Source organism: Seriola dumerili, unplaced genomic scaffold (genome assembly GCF_002260705.1).
Source record: "Seriola dumerili isolate Sdu_G_001 unplaced genomic scaffold, Sdu_1.0 BDQW01000120.1, whole genome shotgun sequence".
NCBI classification, from domain to species: Eukaryota; Metazoa; Chordata; class Actinopteri; order Carangiformes; family Carangidae; genus Seriola; species Seriola dumerili.
This window is the reverse complement of record NW_019174375.1, coordinates 1,003,267-1,021,727: the sequence shown is the minus strand read 5'-3', so window position 1 is coordinate 1,021,727 and position 18,461 is coordinate 1,003,267. Positions and strand designations below refer to the sequence as shown.

General features: G+C 43.3%; 1 protein-coding gene across 1 annotated transcript in view; it reads right to left on the bottom strand.

Annotated features, from left to right (window-relative positions):
• Positions 1 to 18,461, bottom strand: part of LOC111223898 (attractin-like protein 1) — a 243,612-nt gene that overhangs the window by 93,055 nt on the left and 132,096 nt on the right. The window contains exon 26 of the mRNA XM_022748196.1: positions 16,626 to 16,704. Within this exon, the coding sequence (XP_022603917.1) occupies positions 16,626 to 16,704 (79 nt within the window). The remainder of the gene's footprint in view (positions 1 to 16,625; positions 16,705 to 18,461) is intronic.

The window sequence follows — 18,461 nt, the reverse complement described above, 5'->3', positions numbered from 1 at the left end:
AGGTACATGGAGGGAATTTCATCGTGACGTCTGAAAATATTTATTGTGTCACTCATTCTATTTCTCTCCTCTCGTTCTTCCTTTTCCCTCCTCTCCCTCCCTCTCTCTCCTCTGTATTAAACATCTGGTAAAAAGTTTGAACAGTTCAACTTCAGAGAGAGAGAGAGAGAGAGAGAGAGAGAGAGCAGGAAGAGCATTTATGTTTTAATGAAGACAACAAAGCTCTATGCATCATTAAGTCACACATAATTAAAGGAAGAAGAAACTCAAGTGTTTGATTAAAAGAGCGTTTGTCAGAAAACGCTCTCAAATACATTAATACACACACACACACACACATGGACACATACACAAAAACAAACAGATACACAAATAAATACACAAAGCTAGCATATAGACAAATGCAGCCTTCTCTTTCTTGAGCTAATGATGCAGAAAGCGATGGATGAGGGCAGTTTAACTTGAACAGGCAACACACACACACACACACGCACACACACACACGCACACACACACACACACACACACGCACACACACACACACACACACACACTATGGGGGGTTAATGTCATCTCAGTTTGGTTGATTGTAGTGGCTTTTCGCCCTTGGAGACTTTTCCACTAGTCTGCAGAGTTACGCTCTTTATCTGCTCTTCATCTCCACATGCTGGCAGAATCACTCTCTCGCTCACACACACACACACACACACACACACACACACACACACACACACACACACACACACACACACACAGTTGAACTATCCAGACAGAGTAAGAAGATACAAAAGCACATGAAGCATCTCCGATTTTTTTCAAATGCCCTTCAAGGCACAAAGTGAAAAAGCTTCTGTCTTGGTTATTCTAATTTCCCAGCGTCCTCTGTCGAGCAGAGCAGAGAGAGCAGAGAGAGCAGAGCCGGTCTGACGTCAAGGAGCTTCTGTCTCTCACCTGTTTCCCTTTCCACTGCACAACCGTAATTACCTTCGCAGAAAATCAAAGAGAAATATCTGCCCTCCGACAGCCTGAGGAGACCCTCTGTTCCAACCACGGCTGCACACGAGTCTGCAGCCAAAACTCATTTGGGTTTTAATAAAGTATATTTAGGTTTTTTCCTCTTTTTTATTTTTACCTTTCAAGACTTGACCAAACCGAGAGAGACTCGCAGCGTTCACGGTGATGGATCACACTAATATTAACCAACATGTACTGAAGGCGTCCCGGGGGCAGGAAGTCTCAAATGCCACATTATTTTTAGTGTTAATACAAACCGTCCACATCGTGACATAAAACTCGACTAACAGCCTTTAAATGTTTCACAAAAGCACACATTACGTTTTTTCTACCGGTGTGAAACAAATAAGTTTGAGCATTTGCAAACCTCGAATATGACTGCAAGGCTTTTATTTACTTTTTATATATTATAACAATAAAGTTAGTTTATTATTACTAATAAACTAACTTTATTGTTTACTGACAGGGATCAGAGCACATTAATGAGCTCTGATCTGACCTCAGTTAGCAAGGCAGCTAATTTGCACGAGTCACTTACAGTTACTTGCACTGTAAAGATATTTAACTTCATAACTGCAATATCTAAAGAGAGATGCATGAATTAAAAACTCTGACAAATTATTATTTAACGTTAAAAGACAAAAGGAAATTTAAAAGTGAAACACAGAAATCTGAGTTGTAAAGTTTGTGTTTTGTAGATTCATCCATGTCTCGACTGTTCGTCACTTTGGTTTAAATAAGAGTCCAAAGTCTCTCTGCTCCCTATTAAAGCCCTCAGTGGAATCTTTTTCCGCCATATTAAACCATTCACACATGTTCGATTAAGAACCATTAATTTGCCAAACTGCATTCCCACTTAAGCCATCAGAGGGTTTTTAAATCACGGCCAATTACCCCGCCACCACAGCACTCTGCCTACATTACTGAGCCAATCACTCAGAGAGAGGGAGAGGGAGGGAGGGAGAGAGAGAGAGAGAGAGGACCCGTCCCATTACAGCTGTGCGGCAGAAGAAGTGAAGCCCGCACACTCTGATCTGACCTGTCCACAAATTGAGCAGAAGGGGAGAGACTGGAGCTAAAGTCGCCTCAGGTACGTGAAGCAGCTGAGAATGAAGAAGAACACGTCCAACCTCGCGGAGGAGGGGCTTCACTCCTCCTGCTCCCGTCAGCCGAGCGACAGACGTCGGAGGCTGCAGTGGGAACAGACTCACTGACTCTGGACAGTTGAAGTCTGGAAACACGTAGCCTGGTCTGATGGATCTGGATTTGTGCTGAGGCAGCAGATGGGAGGATCACAATTTGGCGTAATGAATCCATGGACCTAAATCTGCCTTGTGTCCAGACTGGTGGTGGTGTAATGTTGTGGGGAAAGTTTTCCTGGCAACACTTCGGGCCCCTTAATACCAATCAATCATGGTTTAAATGCCACAATCTATCCGATTGTTGTTTCCTGTTGTTTCTGACCATGTTCATCCCTTCGTGGCCGCAGTTCACCATCCTGTAACAGCGACTTCCAGCAGGATCATGCTCCATGGCTCAAACTGGTTTCACGATCATGACAGTGAGTTCAGTGAACTTCAGTGAACTTCAGTGGCTGAGTCCAAAATCTAATCTAGGGGATGTAGTAGAACAGGAGATTGGCAGCATGAATGTGCAGCTGACAAATCTGCAGAAATGATGCGATGCAGCCGACACGGAGCAGAGTCTCAGAGGAAAGTTTCCAACATCTCGCTGAATCCAGGCCACAAAGAACCGAGGCTGTTTGAGAGGAAAGGGAGGAACGACCCAGTGTTATGTGGTGTTTCGAAAGCCGCTTTTCTGCTGGTCAGAAAACCAGCAAAGTCTCATCCTGGTCAAACGACTCTGCAGTAGACGGAGGTTTTTATCGGCTCCGACTCCGATCGGCATCGATGTAAACGCAACTACCTGTCCAGCCCGGCGCTGTTAAACCAGAAACACTGCGACAGAGTAAACACAGCCCCGAAAATAATTATTAAAACACACACTAACCGATCGGATATGCATTCTCACGCAAAGAAAAACATCCTTTTACACATACGGGGTAAAATTAAACTACAAAATCTTTACATTCAAACTACAAGTGGTGACGGAAGAAGTTGAGTTTCATTTATAAAACTTATCACTACAAACAGACGAGAAGACGAGACATTATGATATACATGATAGGATATATAGATATATAGATATAGTTATAGATAGAATCTTCACAGAAGATTAATTAATAAAACTCTTTTATTCACACGTGAGATTAAACACCGGAAGGAAGTGGACAGCACATCGGAGGACAGAGAGCGGCAGAGAGACGGAGAGGAGGGAGGAGACGCTGCACTCCCATCAGAGATTCTCTAATTAGAGGCAATAATTGTCTTCCTGGCAGCGGAGTCACTCAGGCTGTCTTAATGTGGAGTGTGCGAGTGCTTTTGTGCATCTGTGTGTTAGTGCACTCCAGGTACTTGTTGCCAGGTTTCTGGTTGCCATAGATTCTGTGCGTTTAAAGACGTTCCTCAACAATTAATATAGTTTTGTATTGATTTTGTTTCCGGTTTCCGTCTGTAACACGACTGAAAAACACACACGCAAGGACGGTGGCGGTGGCGGTGGCTCTGAGGTGAACGAGGGCGAATCTCTTTGGGGGGTTTTAAATCCATTGTCGTAATACGTGAAGTCGGATATGTGTTCAAGTTAAAACGGTGCCACAGAGTTCAGTTCCAGGTAATAGTCCCTCCCAGCTAGGAAATTGTTTGGTTTCAGTCTCACTCATGTTTAATGTGTGTGTGTGTGTGTGTGTGTGTGTGTGTGGAGTGTGAGTGCCTCCAGCTTCCAAACGGTGATTTGACTGAATAATTCCTCCTCTGATGTTCGACGTGTTAATCAGTGAAATCACCTGCCGGACTCTGGCTGGTATCATTACTATTGGCTGTCCATAATGTGACCGCCCCGAGGCAAAAACATGTTTTGTATTTTAAAATTTTTCACATTAATGAGTTTCCTACTAACACACACACACACACACACTCACACGATGCAGAGGGAAGATGAGGATGACAGCTTTTATGGGAGAATATGGAAGGTGGATCAAATCACTCTTTTGTCTATGATCCCAAGCTGTCACGTTGTCACGGAGACACAGACTCACAACATACAAACACGCCAACAGATGACGGGGCAGACGCCCTGCGGACCAAGCTTTGTCTCAGATGTTAAACTATAATAAGTACCAGCTCTCTATACCATTGCTCCTGTGTGTGTTTTTGAGTATGTATGTGTGTGTGTGTGTGTGTGTGTGTGTTTGCCTTTGACTACAAAGTGCCTTTAGTTACAAAGGAAGCTCGAGCTGGGTTAGAAAAATGCAAATCTCTCTCCGGTCCTGCAGAAGCCCCTCAGGAGGAAGCCTCATGAACACAGACGCTGGGCCCAGTAACAATTGAAAGAAATTACAGCTCATTCAGCGGCTCCCTGACCGGGTCACTCGCCGCTCGATGGAAAGTTTAGTCTGGCAGCCTCACAGTGGAAATGGTATCAATGAATATCATGAGACCTCGCAATGAACACGAAGCAAGATAATTTGATTTTTTAGTGTCACACACACAAACACAAACACACACGCACGCACACACACATACAGATTTCTTAAGGTGCATTATTACACCACACTGAACAAGTACGGATCATTATTTCATGTCATTTTGAAAGAAAAAGCAGAAATTCTTTTAAAATCTTTAACAAATCGTAAACAGGGGACTTCATGTCGCACATCCCAACCTCAACCATCACAACAAGCTGCCCAATCCCAACCTTCACCCACATCTTTATCCTGTAGAAAGCCATTTAAACTAGTGCGGAGCACAATGCAGATAAATATCCCCAATACAATCATTCATCACGATATAGCAATACAAGGCCACTCAGGCTCCTTTCCTTTAGGATTCACTGCACTGCAAGTGTTATTAATAATCAATTGTGTTTGTTGCATTAAAATAGTTTATTATGCCAAACAGTAAATTTACATTATTGATATCATTATGAGATGGTGAAACTTTCTCAAGGTTTCTGACTCGGCAACTCAAGGTAAGTGTCTAGTGGGAATGGCCATGTTTCCTCTGGAGCGTGCAGTAAAGACACGTGACGTCATAGTGGATCGTGGATGGACTCCGTTTAAATTCATCCGTCATGTGATCAGCGATCATCAACGCTTAAAACGCTCTTCTGTTTTTTTGTCCTGTAGATGATGATGTCTCAGTTGTCATAGAGACGGTTAATTATGACTCAACAGAGGCATATTTCATAAAGACACAGCTCAAGTCTCAGGACAGTAAAATAACATTTCATTTCATTATATATATCCTCATCAGAATTCACGTTAATTCATCCTTCTTTTTTACAAAACTCATAATTTTCAGTGATTAAAGTCTAAATTCTGCTCCTTAACATTGCAAACAGTTTAAACTCAGTGGCACCAGTGGAACATTTCACACTCACACTTCACCGTTATGCAAACGCCTTCTCTCCGTGGAACGTAGCTCATTATTGTTTTTGTGTGTGCACAGTCTCTCGTTTTAATCCCCACGCGCAGGTTCGGCTTCCGCTCGCCTCTGAAACAACAGCGCTCCCTGAGACTCAGCCCGACGTGTGTTCAGGTACGTGAAAATGAACTTCGGTTCAGTTGAGATTCAGTTTTAATCTCATCCAAACAAATCAACATCTCCGTAACGGCGCAAGTTCCACTCCTGCATGAATTTCTTGTACGAGCGGCTAATTGGACTGAGATTGTTCTGCACTCAAGGAATTAGCTGTCTGCATGTTCGGTTTGTTACATTAGATGTTTAGTTCATTAGGTTTTAAACAGATCTGACAGTAACATACTGTTAAGAGGGAGCCTGTTCTGTGTAATGAGCACAGAAATTTTAAACTGTGCTCTGCAGAGAAAAAGTCAAGATTATTTCCTCATAAAAAAAAAAAAAAAAGATGATAAAATAGAACTTAGGAGGAAATCTGCTGCAGCTTTCTCATTGCTGCTCTGGTTTGTAACTCTGCACCTGCACCTCTCTTTAAGGAGGCAACATTAACACCTGAACTCTAGAGTTTGTGCTTGATTCACAAACTTTTATGCGACTAAGTTGAAGACCATGTGTTGGTGGATGTGCATTTACCTGCGGCCAAAGATACTGCCGGCACAGACGAGCAGGTGCTGAACCTGAACACAACACCGCCGACATAGGGAGCGGCCTCAAGGGCCTTCATCAAACCACAGAAATAAAATATATATTTGCATTCAACAGGTAGAAGCTGCAATTTTAGCCAATTATGCAGATGAGCTAAAAAAAAAAAAACATCAAAACAAACAAAAGCCATCATGGGGGTCAGAGCATATTGACTTGATTGCTGATTATAGCGCCACCGTCAGGCTGATTGGAATGGTATTTGTTGTGAAGCATTTGCACATCATTTCTTGTTACGGTGCCAACTTTCATGTCTCTGTCTTGTTCCAGCTCTCTGCAAATGATGACGCTGACGACGACCTGATGACGACTTATCCTGGGATCTTCACCTTTAGCATCCTCTTAACAAACTTCACTGAGAATATTCTAATAATATGAATATTCTAATAATATAGTATTTTATTTATTCAATATTCAGGCACTTAAAGACATGCTTATCATATTCTGACGTGTGTCCCACCTGCATTAAGTCTACAATCATTTTACAATCCAGATCCAAACTTCAGGAAGACATTTCAAAGCTCTGATCCAGAGTGTGTATTCACAGTAGGTCTGCAGAAGCATCGCACCGTGTGTGTGTGTGTGTGTGCCTCCAGTTTATGAAAAGCTTCTTAGAGCAGGATTAGGATCATCATTGTCCACTGGCTTATGATAAGACAAGGATTACGTTAGTAAAAAGATATGTTTAGCAACACATCCCAGAACTCTCACACCCACACCGGCCCTGTGTGCAGGGATGATGGAGTTTAAAAGATTCTGGGCTCTGCTGCACCCGAAGCATCTGTGCAATTTAAATTCAAAACACCGTTCGGAGGTTCAGCTTTGATTCATGCAAGATTTCCTACATGCGGAGCACAATGTCAACTGTGATGACACAATTACGCAATGATGGATTCTGTATGCGATGAATGTTTCACAGCAGGACAGGTGCTGTTTAGGCAACTTGAAGAAGGTACTTAAGGAGAGTGTGGTCTCTGTTAGACTTAAAACGCTGACATGAATCACCAGACAGGCAAACCACCATCTTGCATGTGGGATGTGAACCCTGGTCTCCCTTTCCCTGAAAAACATTGCCAGTGACAATAATCCAGGCAACACTTGGGAGTGCTGCAGTAGTGTTTTGTATTTTTTCAGTAGTGAATATGACGTTACACGAGTGGAGATTAGATGCTAAAACTAAAACCTGATCTTTGCTCCATAAACAACTAATTGTAGCTATTCCAGACTATTGTTTAAAGATCCATACAGTCTGAAGGTCTGTGTCCATGTGTAGTGTGATTATAGATCAGCTCTAGCTTCTATATTAATACTGTGAAAGTATCAAAGCCTCAGTCCACAGAGAAATGCTCACAGCCTGTATTCAGAAACTGAGCCTTAAAACCAGCCGTCAGGACTTCTGGAACTTTGTGATGTCACAACAAAGCAGTCACCAAGCCCCGCCCACCTGGACCCACCATCCAAACCTTGCAGGATTTGGTTTCTCTGTGTGTTTTTACCTGAAATCTGCTTTATTTTTATTGGATCACTCAGAAAACAGTCAGCCAATCAGAAGAGAGGCAAAGAGAGGAGATAAAATAACCACAAATATTTCTTCATATGGATCAACGCTTCAAAATAAAACACAGAAGAAGAGGAAAATATGGAGCTTTAATGTCAAAGACGTTCAGAGACAGTTATTCTAATATTAGCTGTGTGTCCATGTGTTAATATACCAACACACACAAGCACAAACTGTCAGTTTAGTGAAGGTCCAGGAGTCAAATCACTGGTTCAGGTGCAGAGCTTCTAACAAAAGCCAGACCACCCCCTCACACCTCCAGCCAATGTTGGCCATCAGTCACAATGACAAGCACAAGCAGCAGAAACAAAGAGACGGGACGAGCAGAGAGAGGGGGGGGGTGGGGGGTGGTTGAGGCTGGAGAAGAAGGAGGGAGATATATTATTACAGACGGCTGGCCCTGCAGCGCTTCCTGGTAAAAATCCTAAACGGAACAGACAGACAAACAACCGTATAAAACCATCTCAACCACCATATGGCTCCAGGGAAATGTCCTTGCTGCGTCCCTCAACCCGCCCCCCCACCCGCCTCTCTCTTTCTCCATCTCTTCCTTTCTCTCTCCATCACCACCACCACCAGGCCCCCCCACCCCCTCACCCCCGTCTCTCTCATTTCGGCGCTTTTGAAGTGTTGTGCTGCTGAAATTCCTCTCCGAACACCGCCACCTTCAAGCTAATCTGGATCCCCGACGGTGGCAGTGGTCACCTGGGCCGCGCTGATAGCGCTGAGGCGTCGTTAACATTTACTGTGTCTCATGTTTTTAAATTTTCATTCTCAAAACGAGAGGATGAACCGAGTTCTACCGAGGAGACAGTTTTCATCGCCGTCAACTGTTTGACGTGAAAAAAGCACTGTATACATTACCTCCATTTGATGTGGGAGAACCCTGACAATGTCATAAATAAATGCACTGGAGTTAAAGATGGAGTGGAGAGTGTTCTGCATCCGATGTCAGGGATTGGTTTTGTTGAAAAATCTGAATTTTACAGAGCGTTTCTAATTCTTTATATCTGCTTTAAGAGAGAGAGAGAGAGAGAGAGAGAGTTCACTGGTTCAGGTTTTCAAAACAAATTTATTTGAATGTATTTCTTTTATATCCAGACAGATTTTTAACTTTATTTTAAAAGTAGAGGCTTCAATATATTTAAGTGCCACGGTTCTTACTGTCTGTCTGTCACACCGAGGCTTTGAAAAGGTCACGGTCATCGTGTATAATATCACCTGGGCGAAAGATCAATTAAAATTAGAGACATAAAATTGCATAAATCAACATATAACGTAACAAGACTTAAGAGTCCACGGTCATGCTCTCGGCCTTGTGAGGCTGCACTTAGGCGGCGCATGCTAACATGCTAACACAGGTCCATTCTGCACAGGAGTCAATGTAAACTCATGGGCATTTAAGAGACTCCAGTTCATCTAATCTTTGAACTGTGGGGGTAAAAACCGAGTACGTAGAGTGCAGAGTACATCCCTCAAGCACATTTTCATTCTTACTATTTTACCCCCAAACAACAAAAATAAAAAAATATATATATATTTTTTTGCAGAACCTTGTGATCAGTGAGCTGCTTAAAAAAAAACATACATTTAAAAAGGTCAAACATTTCTCTGACATCTCAAAACTGAAAATGTCAAGATGTTATTCTGTTTTCCAGAATGTTGGTTGGGTGGCTTCAGAAAGTGCATGGAGGGAACCACTCCCACCGTTACACAGCGCCGCCTCATAGTTTCTCAGGACTGAAAACTTCGTGGGACGACACGAGCCTGAAGTCAGCACTTTGAGATCTCTCACACACTTATGGCAGAGGACTAGATTCAAAACTTTGTAGCTACATCTGCCTATCCACAGTGACTGATGAATGACTGACTCAATGCTAAGCCACAAACAGTAGTAAGCATTATATCCATCTACTGTATCTATCTACGAACAATTGATGCTTTTGTTGGTGTGTTTTGCTTTCCTTGTTCCTGTCTGCTCTGGTCCCATTCAGTCCATGAGTTTGTGAACTTGTAGCTTCTGTTTTCTTTCACACAGAGAAAAATTCAAGTGAACCAAAAATGCAATTAGACAAACCCGGGTTGAGAGCGTTCACTCCTCAGATTGTCCGGCCGGAGCAGGGAAAGTGAACACAGGAAGAAGAGGAAGAAGAAGCGAGTTCAGAACTCTTTCACGACCAGAAAACGAACCGCTCCTGAGCGCCATTACCGATTTAACACCTGCCCGAACGAACCGTACCGAGAGGGAAAACCAACCGGGGTAAAAAAAAAAAAAAAAAAAGTGTGAAAACACTTTAAGTAAAAACTCAATGTGGAGTTAAAAAAAAAAAAAAAAAAGTTTGAGTATCCGCGGGATGTTCTGTCTGTCTGCACAGTGACGAGTTGGCCAGCGTGTTGATGTGATCGTGGCTGGAGGTTGGAGCACAAGCAGCATGGTGGCATGGGTGTGTGTGTGTGTGTGTGTGTGTGTGTCTGTCTCGTCCCTTTGATTCGTTTACACAGCGGCCATCCACAGACACCCAGCCATGCCTGACAACATTAAACCTCTTCTACTAATCTGCCACTCCGGTTAATGCCAGCTAAATAAGAGACACACAAACACACTGTGGAGCGCCGACACACACACACACACTCTCTCACACACACACACACACACACAGAGAAAGACACATACACAAGTGATTTGGCATTCACTGGTCCAGACAGGCTAATCTGTCCAACTGCAGATTGGAGTGTGTGGTAGCCAAGCACTGAGCAATCAGAGCAGAACATCACCTCTGCAGAGCCGTGGAAATCTAACACTAACAGACTTATTAAAAGAAAAAGAAAAAGCCTTTATTCTGAAAACAAAAAAAAAAAGGCTGAAGGCCTATAATCACATTGTCAGCTTTATTCAAAATTCAGTTTGCTTTTTGTATCCAAGTCCAATATTGCCTACTTACTCTCTTAATAAACGGCCTCTGGTTCAGTGACTCTGTAATTCTGACAAAATCTTGTCATTAAAATTAACTTAAGCACCTTTGCTCACCAGGCAGCATTTGAAATTAGACTGTAACAGACCTCAGGAAACAATTTACAGCAGAATAATTAGCTCCACAAGCCAGCTTATTGGATACAGTGGAGCACTGACAAGTCCTAAACAAACAAAACAGCCTTAAAACTTAAATTTTAATCAAGCTCTGCTCATTATGCCGCGAATTCTCACCCTCCTGTAATTCTGAGTGGAGTATCTCTGAGTGTAATTCCTTAATGAGTGTAGTGGAAAAAAATGACACAATATGTTAATTGCCTCATGCAAGAGGAGTGCAAACATCTAATTTAATAAAATGAATGTGAGGGGGGGGGGCTGCTGTAATAGCGGTGAAGACAGCAGAGGTCAGGAGGCGCTGTCGGACAGGAGGCGTCAGAGTAATCTGCTCAGAGAGAGGGAGGCCCGTCCGAGGCGTCGCTGGCTGCGCTGCAAATTACTGAAAAGCCTTTAGGACAATTTATTGACGAGGAAGTGTGGCAACATCTGTCTGAGATGTGAATTAAAAAAAATTTAAAAAATGCTCCAGCGAGCTGATGAATAAACAAACTGGGGAAAACAAAGTTTTATGGAGAGACAGATGGACGGGAAGAGGTTTAAGTGTGTTTATCATTAGTGAGGCAGCAAATAAGAAGAACATGTGAGCCACTGACTTACTTACAAGTGTAATATTGGTTATACTATCTTCTTACAACTCAGTATCACATCTTTTTATTTTTATATGTATGTTTCCTTCTGTCTTTATTATCTGACTGTATTCTAACTTGTCTGCGGAACGACTGACGTGAATACATTTGAAGAGTTTAAGAAAGAAGAATTATTGTTAAAGACGCCGTCCAATGAAAATCCAGTTTCTTTTAACATTGTTAATGTCCATTTGATATTTTTATAAACAATACGAGATCTATCATGAGCGAAATATAAACTGTCAACACCATGACAACTTGTGGGGATGAAACCTCGTCAGTGCAGAGAGAGAGAGAGAGAGAGAGAGACAGTTAGCATTAGCACTACCGCTAACACTGCCAGTCACAAGCTAACAAACAACATAAACAAATAAAAGATGCTAACTGCGCTAACTGTTCTGTGTGGGAAAACGACGTTAAACTAAATATTAATGATGGCAGATTAACTTTGCAGCGGTGGGGTAGCTTACTGTACAGAGGCACATACAGTCTACAAACACTCCTACAGATTTATAAAACAAGGCCCTGCTTTGTCAGAAAAGGTCAGAAAAAGTTGTGTTTTAAAGTTTTAATTAGTCACTTGATTTGACAGCGTTAAGGTGGGAGAGAAGAGAGTGATGAAAAATGTATCTGAAAGACGTCGACAGGGAGTGGACCTCAACCTTGTCCTTCTGGCTCACTGTCTTTTTCTACAGAAGCTTTTCATTTGTCTTTTGACTTATTTATCCAGTCGAGGGGCGATATCACACACACACACACACACACACACACACACACACACACACACACACACAACACAGTCTTCAGAGGGGCAACCCTATTAGGGAGAACCAGAGACATCTTGCGCAGCCTGTCTCTGCGCATCAGAATTAGAATTTCAAAGTAGCTTTTGATTGTTTGATCTCATATCCAAAAATGATTGTTGGTAATATAAAAAAAAAAAAAGTATGAGAAAAAAGCAATTAACATAAAGCCGTGGTTCTATTAATACCCAGTTTTCTCTGTAGTCTTGTGGCTGGTTGTGATCCATAATTAACAGTGAAGAGATCCCATTTTCACCTTCTGCCGCGGTTCCCCACTAGACCCGCTCTCTGGAGAGCCGGGCGGAGCGAGAGCAGCGAACAGATGATGCTTCACGCAGCAACGCTGAAGAAGAAATAGAAGTAGAGCCACTCTTCTTCTCTAATATTACAACCTGACAGAATTGACACTTGAATATCTTTATGCCTCAGCACAAAGTCTAAACTAATTCTTTCAGCCTTGCCTGTGAAGCAGCTGCTGTCACACACACATATACAGTATATATATATATATATATATATATACTGTATATCATACATCACCCATATTGCCACTCTGTTACCCTGAGTTACATCCACTGCCAACGCTTCCTTCCTGTATGAACATCGTTTCTATAGGACACAAGATATTTGTTTTCTTGTGCGCAAACTTTGACTGTTTCATTGGTTTTTATTAGCTCTCTACACGACATGCACTTTTTTTTTGTGATGATCTGATCTTCAAGTGCTTAAAACATTTTCAAGGTTTTTAAAGCATTCAACTACACACTCATCTGCTGTCACAACATTTTGCAATTGGTTGAATGCGGGAAATCTTTTCACAACGGAGTTTACGACTACAATAAACTCTGCAGCTCTATTTAGAGTAAGAGAGAAAATCTGGACACAGTCTCTGAGTGAAGACGCCACTAACACAACCTGGTCAGTAATAACAGCCCCCCCCCCCCCAAAGCCCCTGAAACACCTGACAATGCCAGTTTATCTCCATTATAATCAGGCCGGCACTAAATACATCAACACATTCAGCTCCATTGATTAGCATTGTTAAGGAGGAGGAGAAGCTGTGGTCGCTGAAGAGTCTGCAGAGATCACTGAGGCCGCTGACAAAGTTGTGTTACTGTGTAAGCTGTTTATCTCCGTACGTGTCTCTGTACTTTCTCTTCCTGTATATTTTCCATCACAAGTGATAAGAGTGGTAAGTGGAGGTCTGAGTAAACTGAAACCTGCACTTATCTTCTGAAGGAAAATACAATAGAGGCAATTTTTCCTTCAGAAAAGCCACTGATTTTCTTCGCTGCCACAGATCACCACCGTGATCTGCCACCTCTGAGGTTGAGGTTAGGTTTAGGCAAATTAACTGCTTGGTACGCATTAGATAAACATTATCTTCATGGGTAAAACCACCGGAGACTGTTGGCAGGAGGCGTCAAAGGCGAGAGTACCAAGTCTGTAGGAGTGTCTTAACGAGTGTATTAAAGCCGACGTTTACATGATTTTAACATCAGTTTTTTAATCTTCTTCCCAGATGTTCTCAAAAGCATAGAGTGAGTGTCTTTGACCAGCAGTGACCCCCCCCCCCCCCCCCCCCCATGACGACATGACACTGGATCTTCTTAAAAGACAGAATCTGACATTTTCCGCCTGTGACAGGGAAACGTTCCCGCTGCGGAGAGAGGGCTTCTCCGCTGACACTTGGCTCGTTAACGTAGTTCGCGCTGCAGCTCTCTCGCTTCCAGCAGCTGGTTTCACTGATGACATTTTTAAAGCAGCTAAAGGACAAATCCAGAAAGAGTTTTCCTGTGATGTAACAACTGACTGGTTAAGAAAATTAACCAAGTACGTTTTTTGAAATGTCACGGTCTCCCTCTAAGGTTGGCTGAGTATCATTACTCACTAAAATCCGTCTAGTGTTTTCTTTTTCTTTCCTCTTGCAGCCGTTGCTGGAGCTCCCCTGAAGTGAAAGATCACACCGTGAGGGCTTTTCCATTTGCTTCCTTTGTGCCAGACGAGGTGAATTAATTACGTGGTGGAAAAAGTATTTAGTTTCAACATTAACTGTAGATATGAAGAGAGTAAAGTTGTATCGCCCAAAGTTCCTAGAGCGATGATTTCTGCCTCAAAGGCAGGGGGCTCCATTTATTAGATGTGTTATCTAAAGGGAAAGGAAAAAAAAGTCTTCAGGGAGGGAGAGAGGGTGAGACGGACACGCAGAGAGACAGGGAGCTGGAGAAATGGCGGGATGTCTGGGTAAATAAACCAACAGTGCAGTAAACGCAGCAGTGCGGTTCTGCTGTGATATGAGACCGGCGCTCATAAATAATGTCCTCATAAATAATGTAGCCTGCCGCTACTCTGCTCCTCACACTGTGGGGAAACAAGGCTAAACAAAGACCGCGCTAGTCAGGTCACAGGTGACTACACACACGTCGCAGTACAGGTATCAATCACTGAGCTGTGGAAACACATGCAACCCTCTGCATCCTGCACACCTGTGTGCGTAAATACGAAGAACTGAAGAGAGGCAAAATAAAATATGACGACGGGGGCCTGAACACAAAAACCCTCTTTGTTCAAACCTGCACTGACTGATTCTCTGGCCTCATGGGGGAAGTTCAAAACACTGTGAGCACATCACTGCTGTAGTGTTACTTGGTGTTGTGTTTCTGGTCACCTGATTGATCCCTTGTGTTGTATTGACTTTGTTCAACAGCAGAGAAAACTTTCCCAACAGTGACCTCGACAAAAATGATGCTTTACCTCATCAGGACCAGGACCAGGCACACACACACACTCTTTAGTAATAATAATAATAATAATATAATAATGATAATGATGATGATGATAATAATAAACCTGTAGTAAAGAAAACGATTATGACAGATGTGTTCTGATTAAATGCAGAATGAAGAGGGAAAACCCAAATATTCTCAAAGTGTGACGATACAGAACTTTACAGCTAAATTCACCATTTACTCTCCATCAACTCTGGCTCTTCAGCTACTATACGTCCCACATATATGAAGTCAGTTTCACCTGCAGTTTGGACGTTATAAATATTACTAATCCTGTGTGCTGTTTCCTCGATCGTGTGTTTCCCGTCCGCACCGGATACTGACGACGACTGTTCTCTCGCTGACGAGTTTAAACCACTTAAGCAGATTACCAATCCTTCTGATGGAGGTCAACTCGTTTAAGACCATGAAAGTAACATGACGTGTTGCCAACGCTCTAAATGCCGAGAATCAATTTGCACATCAAAGCAGCGGCATAATGGCAGGACGGCGGCGGCGGCGGCAGGAAGGAAGGGAGGGAGGGAGGGACCAGAAACCAACAAGTGTATTTAAGCACAATGGTTCCCTGCGGAGCGTGTGTGGATTACACCAGTAACAACACACTATTATCATCGCTGCTCATAACCAACACTGATTCCTCCCTGATGACTCACAAACGCAAAACACTGAAGAAGAAGAAGAAAAAGAAGAAGAAGAAGAAGAAACAAAAAAGTGCATAACAACATTAAACAAGTGAGAAAGAGGCCGTGGGTTATTACTGAGATGAGAACAGACCTAAAAACAAATCCAACAGTGAAGCTGCTGAATTTATTCAGGGTGTAAATTGTGTTATTGTGTGATTGTGTGTGTGTGTGATTGTGTGTGTGTGTGTGCGGGCGACGGTCAGAAGTAAATATGAAATGATGTGGCATCTGTTGAGGCTTTAAGTGATATATCACTCCATTCCACTTCGTTTAGCATCACTTCGTCTGAGTTAATTGGTTCATGAGGAGCACTAATTAAGGGGAATGGCCGTGTTTATCATCACGGTGACGCTCATTAAGCGAAGAAATATTTTTTCTTTTTTTTATATTTTCTTTCAGGACTGGTGACATTAACACACCCTTCACAGCCGTGGGTGGGTTTGGTGGGTGGGGGTTGGTGGGGCAGTTTCTATTGAGGGTGGGCAGTTTTGGGAGGGTGACAGCTCTAAGGCTATGTCCACACTACGTTTTTGTTTCAAAACTAAAAACTCATCTCTTTTGCTACATTTCCTCCTGCTGTCCACACGACTCTNTGGGTGGGTGGGGGGGCGGCAGTGTATATTTACTTTAGTCTTCACTGTGACAGCTGCAGCCAACATCTTATGTGCAGCAGAGTGAAGCACACACAGCTTGACAACACTCAACACGCACTGTACACTGTATATATGCAGAAAGTGTAACACGCTGATACACATGGGAATACATATTTACACACACACACACACACACACACACAAGTATACGAAGACGATGATGTGTCCTACCTCTCTTCGTCGTGAGGCCCAGCATGTCTGTTTGATTTTCCAAACCACGGCAGCGACCAGGAGCAGAGACAGGAAACAGCTGGAAAGAGGAGACGCACACAGGATTAATCAGTCAATCAATCAAAGATCAATGATTCTTCAGAAGTGCATGGACAAGTTCCGTATGAAAGGTGTGAACGTGGAATGGGCGGAGGCGTCGTTGTTCCGCCTTTGTGCCGGCAGTCGGAGGGAGGCGGCCAGAGAGCCGGATCAACGAACCAGCAGGCTTTTTAACCCCCCCCCTCCTCTGTGGCGGCGTCGTGCCGCTTTTGTTTGGTTCGACGTAAACAAACAATACGGCGGCACCTCGAGCGAAACACAGTGACGCACGAGTCTCTTGACGCTGAGTCGAACTTTTTTTGGAACAAGCAGCTGGAAGGTCAGAACAGTTCAGCGATTCTCTCAAATGAAGAAATTGGATTTATCATTCACACACAAGCACGGAGCGCAGTCAGTTACTGTAAGTCTCGGCCGCTCGAGCGCTTTGGTCGCGCTCAGGAAAAACATCGGCATGTGTCTCAAGTGCTTCTAATCACTTTGGACGACAGAAACATCAACGATGAACGATTTGCTGTGAGGCGACGTCGTACTGAAAGAGCAGACGTGGTCATTTCTAGAAGACACACATTCTCATCCACCCAAGACGTTCTTGAGAATTTTTTAACTAATTAGGCAGCGATGTTTTTCCTCCCGGACTCTCGAGCGCAGCAAGGCAAGAGTCCAACTCCAGAGGAAGAAAGTCTCCCTGACACCTGTGCTTGTTTGGTGTTGACTCATGGGAGCTACTTAACTCTGAATACAGAGAACAGTGCAAGGACGGAGCTTTCAGGAGACGGGACTTCAATACGTTCTCGGCGGATACACGCGTTTTAATGAAACTGCTGCACTGCACAGACACACAATGTAAAACAGGGCGAGAGGTCATTAACAGGGAGAGGAAGCATCAAAAACTGATTTCTGACTTTTCTATATTTATTGCTTTATTCCGCTCAGCCGTCCGATGATAAAACGATTACAGCTGACAGAGGAGCTGCTGGTGAGAAACACACTGAATGTTTTCATGCTCGTAGTGACCTCTGTAGTGTTCCTTTTGTACTCATGGTGCAGTATCCAAATCAAATGACAGGTATTTCATGTATGTACTGGCTCCAGACAAAAACCACTTAACAATACAACCTCTAAAGCAGTAACTTTACGCTAATTTACTGGCCTCCAGCTCCAGTTTCCGGACGGTGCGGATGACAAAGGAGAGAGGGATTCATGGGAAGTTTGTGGCGAGATACGAAACCGCGGTGACCACAGGCAGCTGGGGGTTTTAAGACAGCAAAGGGCAGCGAGGGGTCAACGAGACGACACGATGCTCTCTAACAAAAGAGCGAGATCTCATGTCGCACACAGACACACACTCAGCCTTAAAAGTTCAATGTCTGGAGGGCAAAAGTTATCTGGTCAAACACAAAGCTCCTCTCTCAACCAGAACTTTCTGACAAGAGCTCAAAACAATCGCACCCAAAGACTTAACAACAGGAAGTCCCGGAGAAACTGCTGAGGACAGCAGCTCCGAAACAATCCTCCTCTTTATCTGTGTCTGTGTGTGTGTGTGTGTGTGTGTGTGTGTGTGAGAGATGTGTCCTCCTGCATGGGGATGACAGCATTGTAAAGGGTATTAATGCTGTAATGAGCGTGACATTTTCAGACGCAGTATGGTGAAGAGGCTGCAGTCACGGCCTCTTCAGTCCACAGAACTGGAATATTACACATGCAGATCCTTTTGTATAAAATAAATCTAATTTCTAA